General features: G+C 39.8%; 1 protein-coding gene across 5 annotated transcripts in view; it reads right to left on the bottom strand.

Moving 5' to 3' along the window:
- Positions 1-755: 755 nt before the first annotated feature.
- SIN3A (SIN3 transcription regulator family member A) overlaps positions 756-13,731 on the bottom strand; it is a 58,481-nt gene continuing 45,505 nt past the window's right edge. For all 5 annotated transcript variants that reach the window (XM_037502069.2, XM_037502068.2, XM_037502071.2 and 2 more), the window contains exons 17-21: positions 10,318-10,491; positions 8,049-8,141; positions 7,151-7,245; positions 4,177-4,384; positions 756-2,028 (exon numbers count right to left, since the gene is read on the bottom strand). In XM_037502069.2, the coding sequence (XP_037357966.1) occupies positions 1,798-2,028; positions 4,177-4,384; positions 7,151-7,245; positions 8,049-8,141; positions 10,318-10,491 (801 nt within the window). In that variant the 3' untranslated portion in view covers positions 756-1,797. The remainder of the gene's footprint in view (positions 2,029-4,176; positions 4,385-7,150; positions 7,246-8,048; positions 8,142-10,317; positions 10,492-13,731) is intronic.

Below are 13,731 nucleotides of genomic sequence, written 5' to 3'. Positions count from 1 at the left end.
CACAAGGCTTTTTGTGTCGTCACCCTGCACTTCTGGACTCAGTTTTCTGTACCCCCACAACAAAAACTAAAATTAAAGAGGTCTACATGTGTTTCAAAATATAAAAGCCAGAAAATGTATGGCTTTTAGGTGTTGGTATTGAGGATTTTTAATTGCAATCCAAGCAAAAACGCATAAAACACTGTAGTTTATAACTATGACTACGTAAGTAATGGTGGCTCCGTTGCAGTACTGCAGGGGCTTTGTTCAGTGTTCAGGGCAACCACGTACAAGATTCTAATCATGTTTACACATCTACCAGTTTAAATTTAAGGAATTAAAAAAATATATATTCCATTTGCAGTTGCTAATGAAGTGTATCAAATCTTCTTCGTCCCAACCCTTTTATAGCACACATCTTATACACAGCTTTTAAATACTGGTTTGGTATTTAAATTGTTAACCTCCATTTTCAATAAGAAAAAATATACAGAAAGACAAGCTACATAAGCTGAACAACTTACCCAAATATAAAATATTTCCAAATAGCTTAAATAAGGGGACATGGGGAGGGGGAGAGGTGGAGGGAATGTACTAAAAGAATCAAGAGTTCTATTTTTTAAATTTGGAATAAATATTTTGATGTGGGACAAATGTAACTGACTGCTATTTAGCCCCAAAAATCCCATCTGTACTGTGGATTAAGGAACGGAAGCCTAAATCTCTCCTTCACAATTGTTCTCTGGTGAAGACAAGGGACTTGGGTTGAGAATTTATTCCTTAAGTAAGAACCAAGCTTTATTTATTTACAAAAAAAAAAAAAAAAAAAAAAAAAAGTTGGGGCAAGGAGGAAGACAAGTTTTACACAAAAGTACTACAATGGTAACTCCCTTTGGTAAAAAGTGTAATAAATGTCTTGTACATCTGTTCATAGGTACTAAATCTGAAGCCACATAGTACTATGGTACACAAGAAGCTAGAGCAGTTATGCTAGCACATCAAAGCATATTTCTTTTTAATAAAAAATTGACAGTATGTACATTATTTACAAAAAAAAAGCAACGAAAAATCCAAGTTAAAATTTCGTGTGTGTGAGAATAAAGCTGGTGGATGGCACTAGGGTAGACTAGTAAAGAAGCAGGTACAAAACAGTTCCACGGGAGCTAAAAAGAACGACTGATTTGAACTTGTTGAGGTTGAGAACCGGAGGAGAGTACAGGGTAGGCAGCAAAGGATTCGTCAGGAATCAAATCCACAAGATGATCAATCCCAAAGCCAAGCTGTAAGTCCCAGGTAAAACCTAATGGGGATCTAGATGTGCTCGAGTGACCAGGAAAACAAATTAAATCCAGTTCTTTTCTCCTCTTGTGGGGAGAGAAGAGGAGCAGTGAGCATCAGAGTTATCCATCTGAAAGTCAAGTCCTTCCCCAGTCTGTCTGTAAATGCACACCCATCCAGGCAAGGTGTGGACTGCATCTGGTTCCCCCACGGAAGGGCAGGCCCCAGGAGACTCCAGTCTTACTCTGCTGGTGTGTGCAAGCAAGCTGCATGTCTCAGCACTTGCATGAACTTCTTTCCCCTTCAGGATAAGCTAATACTCAAAGCCTGGGAAAAGTTCCAGCTCTAGCTTTGTAAGGTATCCACGATCCTTAAATGTAGCCCACTTGGTGCCAGGTTGCACCAGCCACACACAGAATCAGGTGGCCGTGTCCCAGAGAGGCCCAGTGAGGCTTGAAAGGCATCTTCCTTGTTTCTTCAGTGTGTGTGAGTGCACATGCTCTCACACACACCCCTAAGTCACCTGCTCTGGCTTGGCAGTTACGGGGCTTTGAACACTGTGCCGTATTTGACACGGTACTTGTTAATGCTCACAAAGTGTAGGGTTTCTGTGTCACAGGTGGTGGTACAGGGCACAAGGCCCTCCAGCCCCTCACCCATGAGCCACTTGCTGGTCTCCGCTGCCATTTCACGGGGCACATGCTCCTTGGTCCATTTATCTACCCAGGCTTGGAACCTCTGATGTAGCCGCTTGCTTACACGCTCGTGGGACTGCAAAACAGAACAAAGAAAAACATCCATGTACTAGGACCAAAAATACACATGCCCAATTTTTTCCTAAAGTAGCAGAGGAAAGATGTGGGCTTAACTGATATCCCTAGTTTGTTTTTTAAAAAAGGCAATAGGACCTCTGTTTAAAGATGAGAAATAAATGAGGTTAAGAATATAAAGCCTGTAAGGCAACAGAGAAACCCATGAAGTCCGCAAAGAAATGAGAAGACAGGGCCAGGCAGAACTAACTCACTGCTTCTCAACTTTAGCATGCATTATCACCCAAGGACTTGAGAAAAACACAGGCTTCCTTGGTTCCGCCAACTGGCATTTTAAACCCGCGACCCAGGTGATTCTAGTACACTGAGAGCAGCACAATGAATGACAGCTGTTGGTCATTTTGCTCACTATGGCAATCTACCCCGGGGTGAGACAGAACAAGACAAAGGGCTTCAAACCCAGTTCCCTTCCCTGTAGTACACCACTCTGCCTGGCATATTGCCAGGTACAGCAGTTCTTCAGTGAAGGTTTACATTCCCACCTATACATCCAGCAAAATATGTAGCAGACAGAGTAGGGACATGAAGATGAATTAGATGGCACCCAGGTCCCAGTGTAGTCTGAGTCAGAGATGCAGACATACAGCACACGGCATGAAAGCAGCACATTAAACTGCCCATCTAACACCTTCCACGTGAACATGTGTGTCCTTTCAAACTTTACCAGTTCAAATCAGAGTAACTGATCTATCCCCCCAAACCTGGGAATCCCTTCCTATTAATACATATACCCCTAAACTTCCCATTCCCCTAAGGAAAAAAAAAACAAAACCCAAATCAAGAGACCATCCTAATTCTTTCTCTTACTCACCCCTACTCCCTCATCTGATTGTTACCCCACCTTGACAATTACATCTCCAAACTTCACCTCCAATCTAATTCTTAGAACCCCACAGCCACCCTGGCGGTGCCGATCACATCACACCTCCTTTGCACAAGAGCAGTCTTGAGTGGTTTCTACCTTACACTTTGTGTCCACACTTACTACTCCCATTCTCCTCGTAGCACTCCAAGCCATCTTTGTCAACAATGTCCCAGTGCACTTCAAACAAAATCCAAACTATGGCCCGAGACTAGGTAATGTGCAATGTGGTCTCTGTCACCCTTCCAACTGCACACGTCCACTTTCCCCATGGCTCAAGCCACAGTGATAGTTTCAGCTTCTCTGACATGCCAAGGCCTTTCGTCCCTGAGCCTTAAACTTGATAGTTTCCTTTGCCTAGAAAGTACCAATCGTCAAGTCTTCATCAGCTTGGATGTTTGTCACTATTCAGACTTTAAAGGGTCATTTCCAACAAAAAAGCAGGCAACCATTGATCACTTGTAATTTCTGTCCTTGGTAGTACATTCTACACTACCGTGTGTGCTTGACTTCCTGACTATGGTCCCTTGGGCCTGGCACAAAATTTCACCGAGAAGCTTTCCTAATTTAGATTGAATGTGAAAATATAATCATACAAGCAATGACACTTAAAATGTAATGCTGGGAGCGGCTACGCCACTAGCTGTTAATGAATTAAATTGCGCCCCCTCCCAATTCATCCATTGAAATCCTAACTCCCAGTATCTCAGAATGTCATCTTATTTGGAAATTAAGTCCTTGCAAATGTAATTAGTGAAGATGAAGTCATATTGGAGTAGGGGGGCCCACAATCCAACACGAATTCTGCTCTTAAGGGGGGGGTGTGTGTATGAATTTGGACACAGATGCACACACATGGAGGTGAAGATGACAACAGAAATCTGCAGCAAGCCAAGGAACACCAAAGACTGCTAGCAAACCACCAGAGGCTAGGGAAAGCAGAAACAGATTCTCCTTCACAGCCCAGAGAGGGTTTGAACCAACTCTACCAAGACTTCAATCTTGGACTTTTAGCTTTCAAAAATGTAAGAATAAATTTCTGTTATTTAAGTCACATAGTCTGTGGTACTTTGTTAACAGGCTCCTTAGCGGTTAAAACTAACACGCCTCTTTACTCAATAATTCTCAAGTCCAGTAAAAGGCTTTCATAAAGAGAGAGAAACAATCAGAAGTGTCCGGGGGTAGACCAGGTATGTGTATGGAAAAATTCCTGTCACTGGTTCTCACCTGATGAGCCCGGAGCAAGGCGGTCCTCCGATACATGTAGTCCTCCGACTTGATCACATACACCATCTTGTAGGAATTCAGCTTGAATCTACACTCCAGCTTATCCAGGCTGTCCACGTTCTCCATGGTCTTTTTGCTGTTTCCTTCCTTTCCTTCCTTTTCCTGCTGTTCCCGACCACGCTGACACTTCCGGATCCGTCGCAGATTCCTACAAAGCAGAAATGCCCTTTAGGATGAGAAGCTTGTCCAGATGCAGATCCCCACAATTCCCCCAAATGGAGTATTCCTTATTATATACCTCATAGAAGTTACACAATTTTAGTTATATATTAAAAATGTTCAGTGGCTTCATTATAAAAACAAGTTTCTACTGCAAAGATACAAAAACTAAGCAGAAATTTTTAACCCTCCTCTACCCAAAATTCTCCAAACTCTGCATGTCTTGGCAGAGCAGTTTTGACAGAAAACTTTCTAGGTCTCTAACTTCACATATGTAACCACTTGCTACAGTTCTTGCTTTGGGATTTAAGACAAAACATGTACTTGATAAAACAGTAACATTTTTTATTAAATCACAGCTCTTTAGTTCACATCATTTTAATATGCTATATGATAAAATGGGAATCTCACATAAAACACCTTTGTGTACTAAAGCACAATGGATTTCTTGAGGAGAAACTACAGTCACAATTGGACCCCATTTTTACCTAAAACAAATGACTCACCAGATTAGGCTATTTGGCAGATACTGGCTCAAAAGTGACAAGGGGAGCCTGGCACTTCAAGGAAAACAACTGAATCTATCTATTGCCAATGCTACGTTTTAAGCTTTCAAGAAAAACTGAATTTGGTAAGTTGTTACTGGTTACCACAAACTGATGGCTTTCCACCACTTAAAGATATATTTGATGAGGTCAATGGCACTATTAATGTGATTTTTTTCCCCCTAATTTATTTTCTTACATCTTTCTTCTTGACTTTGTTTTCTTGAAAAGTGAAAATACATGAACATTTGGGAGATCTACATAACTTACTGAACTAAAATTTTAAAGTAACCAATTACACGAAGTTATTGCATGAAAATAATGAAATAGAAAGTAATGTATGAAAAAAAGATGTATTCAAAGTACAAGTTAAACCAAAGGATTCTACAAAACTTGAACAAACTCTTTGATACTGCAACTAACCTTTAAGAGATTAGTTTAAAGGTTGGAGAGTTTTGTTGTCATTATCAATATCCACAATTGTCTGAAAGAATATGAAAATACTTCTTTTTCTAGCTACATACTTAAGCCAGACTTTCTTCACATATTTTCAATCAAACAATATAGTACAACAGATTGAATCTAAAAACAGATATGAAAATCCAGCTGTTCTTTACGTCAGATATTAAACACTTGCAGAAATGTAAAGCAACGCTACAATTTCACTATTTGTTTTGAAATAGTTTATTAAAATAGTATTCATGGTAAGTGTTATTTAAAAAATTAATCCATAAATATTTTAAACATTTCTCAATTTCAATTTCTAAGTGGTAAATATTATATATAAGATATTATCCACATAAACAAAAGCTTTCAAGGTACTCAGTCTCTGAGAGCGTAAGGGGTTCTCAAGGTCAAACGGACTGGGAACCTCAGCTGTTAGAGCTCTAAGGCAAATTATTAGAAATTAAAGTTCTAGAGTAAAGTTTCCAAGCATTTTAACTGCCCTGCCCACAAATGACTGCATTCATTTCTATCTTCCCCCACAGCTGACCAGAGTATCTCCTTCCCAGCATCCTCTGCAAAACAGATTATAAATCTTTGAAAAACTTTGCCAACTTGGTGAGAAGTACACAATGATGTGCTTATTGTACTACTTCATGAACTCTGAGACTAAGTCTGTTTTGTTGACAGAGAGGTTGGCACACAGCATCTGCTCGAAACATGTTGCATGAATCAATGAGTATAAGAACCTGGCAGGGTCCTTCTGTCCACACACCTTTCCTGGTTGTGAATAGGACTGACTGAGTCAAATAACACCAGAGTAACACCTTTCTGGAAATGTAAGACATGACATTACAATTGTGAACTCTTGGGAAGAAAGAAACAGCAAAATCTATTTTCTACTTTTGAAACTGTCTCATTTTCAGACAAATGATCAGCATTACAATCTGCCCATATATTATCTAGGGAGGAAATGTTTTAAATTCTATGCCAAGGAGAGTTGACAGCCTAAGACTATTACTATCTTTTTCAAAGGCCTGCTTATAAGGTTGCTCCTTGACTAGGTTCTAGACTCTTGGACTTTGAGAGAATTCCCCCCTTTGCCTGTAAGAGTGGCTCACAACACCTAAAGTGACTATACAAAATATATGGTTTATGCTGAAAACCTGCATGCTTTTTGGGAGTCTGAAATTTTGTACATGCCAGGCAGAAGGCCTATATGAACTCAATAAAAATGACTAGAACCCCATAAAAACCCAGCACTGGGTTTCTATGAGTCTCTAATGAGCTTCCTTGGTAGACAGCATCACACACATGTTGTCATAATTCATTGCTCGAGAAATTAAAAGCGTCCTACCTGTGACTCCACTGGAAAAGCACTCTTGGAAGCTTATACCTGACCTCCTCTGACTTGGCGAAAGGCAGCCTTTTCCTTTGCTGATTTTTGCTTTTTTACCTTTTCATTATAACAAATCATCACAGTGAGTAAGACTACCTGAGGAGTCCGAAGTCGTGCCAACGAATCATCAAACCTTGGAAAATGCCACACACGTTGCTACCTGACAGCTGCCGCTGATTCTCTAAGATACTCACCTCCCAGTGCGCTGGGCACACACCCCAGATAAACTCATAGTGGAACAGCCACACAACCTTGACTTGGTGTCTTCAGCAGACAGAATAGATGAATAAAATAAATAAAAACCAAGAAACTGCGTTTCTCACTGTGCACAAGCGTATACTGCTGACACGTATGCTGGCTCACTCACCTTGGGAGAAATACTGGTTTCCGTGCCAGGTGCTCACGAAGCTCAGGAGAGGTAGTATCAGAATTCATGTATCGCTCCACGTAGTCTGACCAGCGCTGGGGTTATAAACACAAAATGGAGATAGGGATAGAGCAGAAAAGCTGAATTCCACCCTTATGAAGTGGTCTAGCAATTTCTAAAATTATACCTGGAATCCACACTGTTTCCAGATCAAGATAATCCCTTTCCATAATAATGTCCTTATTACGTGGCATTGAAATACAACTTGAAAATTGTTAGCAAGAAGCAAAGATTCTGAGATACTGCAATGTTACTACCAGAAGTCATAAATGGATACAAGCTGGCTGACAAGTTTTATGTCCCCATGGGGGGTTTTGTTAAAGAACAAAATATAGAGTGGTAAATATTTGAAATCAGTAAATTTCTGGCATGTAAAAAAATTAAAAACTTGGTGACCACAAGCCAACAGTCCCCCAAACAAAGGGTCTCCCCCACTCCCATATCCCTCAACAACATACATGTGGTCTGCATCTCCCGTTAGCATTACCTGCTAGACCCATTATGACAACCATCTGGGCCTTCTCTGCGTGAGCGAGAAGTCCTGGCTTCATCTAGCCCAATAAAAAGTAAACATGACACAAAAAGTCAAGAGACCAGGCAGATAGTAACTCCTTTGTTGTTTCTTATACTTTAGGAGAAAACAGGAAAGTTGCCAACCACGAGATTGTCTCAATCCTAAGTATCTACAACCAGGCAGCCTTTGTCTTCAAAAGACATGCCTGGAATGACCTATATTTTAAGGACCATGTCCTGATCCTTAAACAGGCCTAAGGTTGCAACGCAGACTCAGGATGTGACGGCACTCTCAGCACTGTTTCTATACAATGCATGTCCATACCTCTGCTTCCACAGGGTCATCTGAGTTCTCCTCCTCCGTGTCCAGAAGCTCGATGGTTAGCTGGACCTGGCCTTGGCTCTGAATGAACATAAGCTGCAAATAAGAAACCTAAGTGTAAATAAAATATTATCCCAAAGTTATATCCTAGCTGCTCAGGGCTGGGAACTAAGGAGGCAGTAAAGGTTGGAAAACTCTACTCCAACGAAAGAGATAAAGAAGATGCTCAAAGGTTGGGAGTTCAGTGATTTAATAAAAAGGGCGGGGGGCGGCGCGCACGCAAAAATCCAATCTTGCTACCGGTGAAATGAAATGTTAGGGCAAAAAGTACCATTTCATGTTTCATACTTTTTGAATTGGCTAAAAAAAATGGAAGTCAGTAAGACACTCTTAAAAAAGTATTTTGTTCATTAACAAAAAAATATGGCATATGTAGCAAGAATAAAGTGCCAATGCCATTTCACTTGACAATCCTATTTCTGGCACTTACTACACAAAGATATAAATAAGTCTACTGCACTTTTTTTTTTTTAAAGGGAAGGAAAAAGGGGGAAAAAAGAAACTTCTCCTACCAAAGCAAAGCAGAAAGCATCAATATATACAGTACAGAGCAGCAGTATTTAAAAGTCAGTACCACATGCATGTGCGGAAGGAACACAAACAGGACTGTATGAAATAGTAAAAGAACAGAAAGAGTAGCTATTTGCCTCCTAAGGGAATGATTTTTTTTTTTTTAAACTCTGGACATTCATTTTATTAAGTATGACAGCAATGGGAAAAATGAGTTGGATTTAACAAACCAAAATACACCAAACCCTAAGGCATATTAAGTGAAAAAGTATATAGAATATGCAGTCTACAATCATTTCTACATATGCCACATATGTATATGTAAACGCACAGAAAAAGGTTTGAATGAAGAAAGAGAAGAGGAAGAGAAACATGCTTGATCTTTTAAAAGTAGAGTAGAATGTCCATAACAAAAAGAGAGAGGAGGCTAGAGGAAGGGCAGCAGGGATTTGAGGGGCTGCTGATGCTTAGTTTAATACTAACACTCTTGGATTTTTTTCTCTACGCAAACATTTCAAAGGATTGTTGTGGTGGCACAACTTTCCTGGGCACTAAGCCTTTCCTCCTGCTAGTCCTCTGTCACTTGACAACTGTTCTCATCTACAGGCTGAGTCTACCTATTCTTTCATAGGCCCTCAACGCACAATCTAACACACTGTTAACTCACTGAGGGTGGGGATGGTAATTCTGCTTACCCAAAACCACACAGTAAATTCCTAATAAACACTCAGATACAAAGGCCCAAAAAGCTCTGTAACTCTCTTCTGTTGTGATATTCCTTGGGTACCAAAGTATCAGATCTGACACCATACCAGAGCACTCATTTTTAGTTCTTTGACTCTAAATTAAGCAAACAGTATAGGTGATGGATACAAAACTAAAGAAACAGCTCAAAGCAGAAGCAAGAAACTAAATGAACAATTGGGAGTCAGGTCATTAAAGTATATGGAACGTACCTAACAAGATCATACTTTTATTTAGCTTAGTCTTCTCTGCTTGGTCAATTACTCATCTGATTCTGAGCCAGCTGAACTTGCCTTTCTTATGTAAATACATGCAGGCTTTGTTCAACTATACACATTTATTACAGTGCTGCAATCATAGTACGTATACTTTTGTGTCCTTTTATTTGCTTCAGTATGTTTATCATCTATAATTAACTGTTAAGGACTATAAGATATGCCATCCATTAGGCAGCTATTAACCATTCCCTACAGTGAGTTGGACATCTAAGTTGTTTCCAGCTATCTGCTTTCCTAATTAGCTATTATAATGCTGAAAAACTGGGAATAACCTAAATGTCCAACAATATAAGGCCTAATTCTGTAGAAAACGAAACATCAAATAGTGATTAAAAAGATGAAGACCCAGTGATCTTGCTAATTAAGCAATAGAAATTAGAGAACATTTTCAAACTCTTCAGATAGAAACAATACAAAACTATAAAAATCATATATAACAACTAATTTTTTAAAGGCAAGAAGTAACAAAATACACTGTCCATGAAAGACTTGACTTCCATTTTTCCAATTTTTTTTTTGTATTTCCAGGGAGCTCATATGGACACTGAAGAGGTCCAGAGTGGAATCACTTCGGCTTTGACTTCTGGTGGAGACAGACCCAACAACTCACACTGTCACCAGCGTGTCCTAGACTACACGAGTAGTAGTAGTCTACTACTTATATTTACTACTTAAATTACCTTAAAGCAATTCTCATCCGACATGAGTTGTTCTGCCTTCCGCTGATATGTAGACTCCAGGAGACTCCTTGCAGTCTGCGTGTTCAGCTGGCCTCCAGTAGCCCCGTTATTGTTTTCTGCGAGGTAAAGGTCAGTCACCTGCACACAGATCTCATCACTCACGATGTGCTGCAGCTGGAATCAAACAAAGGCAAGTAGTCAGGAAACCAAGAAAATATGTCTCTGTCATAAAGTCAACCTTCCTTTGATATTTCTAGTCACTCAGTTCAAAGAAGTTTCTTTGGATTGTTAATTTTAGAATATTACTCAAAAACACTATATAATTTTCTTGGAGAATAACCAAGCTAAAATCTTCAACCGCATTACTGATTCATGAGTAAAACTCTCCCATCCATTCAGAAGGTTAAGCAACTCAGGTGCTGTTTCCTCCAAGTCCTAAGGAACTTAAAAAATTTTCCACATGAAAAAAAATGTACATGGTTTCTTACTTTTATGGCACATCTTTGCTATCTACAATTGGCTTTCACACATTCTCACTTGGCCCACACAACTACTCTAGAAGACAGGCTGGACAGGGGTGCCTACTTATAAACGACACATTTGCAAGTTAGATGAGAAAACTCACTATGTGCCAAAGAGAGAAGGGCCTCTGAGGACCATGAAAGCCAGATCAATGCCTATATTTCTAGTCCTAGTACCACATCGCAAACCCATTAGGTATTTAAGAAATTGTTACTGAATTAATTGGCGAAGGACACTCAGTTGAAGAAGCAGTTGGGGCTAATATTCAAGTTGCCAGACTGCTAGGTCGATACTCTTTCTGACATGCCACCCATTTTTCCACAGAAAGCACACGACTTAAAATATATGTAATGTTAATTACTCATTTCCAACGCAGGTCAATCACAACTGACTGCTGGTAACTTCTGCGACTATCTTATTAAACTACCTGATGACTAGCAAGTTGAACCTTTCGGAGCTCCCATTCTCATAGGTAAGAGGATATTTCTACTGTGAATGAAAACCCCTGTAAGTGAAGCTTTAACCCATTAAAGTATCAAAGACAGTGAGCAACAGATACAAAATAAAGGAAAACATTAATTGTAACATCAATTTGTCTATTTTACTTTCAAATTCTCATAACCACCAAGGCTTTCTATTTTTAGGAAGATACATTCTTTTTGAAGTGCTAGTAACTATGACAACTACTTATTTTTAATATTTAAGAAAGTCTTAAATGAAAAGTATGTGTATTTATGGATATATGCGGACCATGTGAGGTCAGAAGGGTGAATGATTTGAGGGGCAGAAGGTGAGCAACTAGACATGGTTAAATAGATTACAATTAGTCCAAACAATGAATTCTATGTGACAATTAAAATACTTATGATGATTTGGTAACACAGGGAAAAACCTAAGATAAAAGTGTTTGAGAGACAAAGTGTAAAACATTTACCTAAAGTAGGTCTCTACCCTACAGATACTTCTGTTTTTTACTTTCTTGAAGCAGATGCCTCCCCACTCACACCCTCTTCTTGCATACCTGACCCCTCCTAGAGTCTTTGTAAAGGGTAGCATTATAAGCCCAAGGACAACTAGGCAACTCCACCCCCAGGCTAAGCCAGTCAGATTCTCTCCTGCTAATTTAAAGTGGCAAGTCAATGTGCCTATCAGACATCTGGAGAAAAAGGTCAAAAAATGCAGGAGTCAAGGCACTGCCATGGCAAGCAAGAGCTCAAGGGACTGGAGAAGCCATAACTACATGCTGACTGTCCATCTGCAGAGAGGAGGAGGAGAATGGAGATGTCCAGATGAAAGGCATGCAAGTGAGGACAAAAACCTTCCCAGTCTAGTCCCTGCACAGTCTGCCAGTGTTTTGAGTTCTGTACTATCTGGATTCTACTCAATTCTTGAGATAAATCCCTCTTAAATCTGGAAAAGGCCTAGAAAACATATGGTTGACCTTGCATCTATGTTCTTCCTCAAGTAAGCAACAAACTCTGGAAGATCAAAAGAGATAAGGAGAATGAGAAGAAATGCCTCTGAGGAGTTAAGATGAAAAACACAAACATGTTTTTAAAACACTGGATTTGGGTTTCTGGATAAAACATAATTCCATAAAAAGAACATTATATATTACTGACTCAAAATCTTAACTAGGCGTTTTTGGTAAAGGGACTAATCTCGTTTTAAAAACCAACTTCAGGCTGATAAGTTTGTTTCACTGGCTTTTTAAAGTTGTGCTGAGAGTATGAAAGCCTTCAGTGTAGCAAACAGCACACCTGTAAGAAGAAACGTAAGCACATGGTAACTGAAGTCTTTATATAAGTTTAGGGTATCGTAAGAGGATTTAGTCTCTCAAAGATGATCATGATAGCTAGCTGTATTCATATAGTAATTTCTGTTAGTCACATACAGACCTCCATTAGGGAAGACTTAATAACTTTTTCAACTTTCAAGGAAAAAAACTGCCTATTTGTGTAGATGCCAAGACTCGGTTATGTGAACTGAGTCTGACTCTGATACACTGCGGGAGCAGTGCAGAGTCATACATTCTTTTGAAGTGAAGGCAAAAGTACGGGCACTTTGCAAAGGATTCCATATTTAACTCCAAGAAGGTTCTTAGCAACAAGTCTTTCTATAATGTCAACATAGACTCCGGAAATGAATTTTCTTTTCTTTTTCTTTTTCTTTTTTTTTACCCATAACAGACTCTGAACTCCTTGGAAGGTTCAGAACTCAGTGCAAAGGAGTGGAAATGAGAATACATGCCGTCTGCTGTACGATCATCATTGTGGAAAACAACATACTCGTTCCCAGGCTGCCACAGGAATAACCACAACTCAACCACAAATTCCACTTAGGGGAAACCTTAGCTATGAGGTAGGCAAAATATGGTAAAAGGCATTATACAAAACCCTTCCTGCACACAGAACCTCAGAGAGTAAATAAGGAAAGGACATGGAATAAGCATACCTGAAGGAGAGGAACATGCTACCTGCTGAAAGGTCACCCCCAGCACATAATAAAAACAAGGCTGTCAGGACAGGAAAGCAGGCAGCTTGGCCGTTAAGACCACTGCTTGCTCTATAGGCATCCAGCAAGGGGCAAAGCCTCAGCGCTCATGTAGGTGCCACTACTGAGGGCATGCTGAGAAAGCAAAGGAGTCAATTATGTGCCTGAAACGACTCCCACTCTGTTAACAGGATAAATCCAACATCCTGTTAACCTACACCCTTCTCCACAGAACCGTATGCTTATAAACATCGTTATATGAGAAAACTGCCCCTTTTTTTTTTTAAAGATTTATTTTTATACAAGAACTGGGGTACAGGCTAGATGCGCAGGAGAGTGAGAGGATTCACCAGAGACAGAGCAGGGAACAGAACAGGCAGACTGACGAAATACACTGCT

Source organism: Talpa occidentalis, unplaced genomic scaffold (genome assembly GCF_014898055.3).
Source record: "Talpa occidentalis isolate TD23 unplaced genomic scaffold, MPIMG_talOcc4v2.1 talOcc4.11, whole genome shotgun sequence".
Lineage (NCBI taxonomy): Eukaryota > Metazoa > Chordata > Mammalia > Eulipotyphla > Talpidae > Talpa > Talpa occidentalis.
This window is presented reverse-complemented; position numbering and strand designations above follow the sequence as displayed.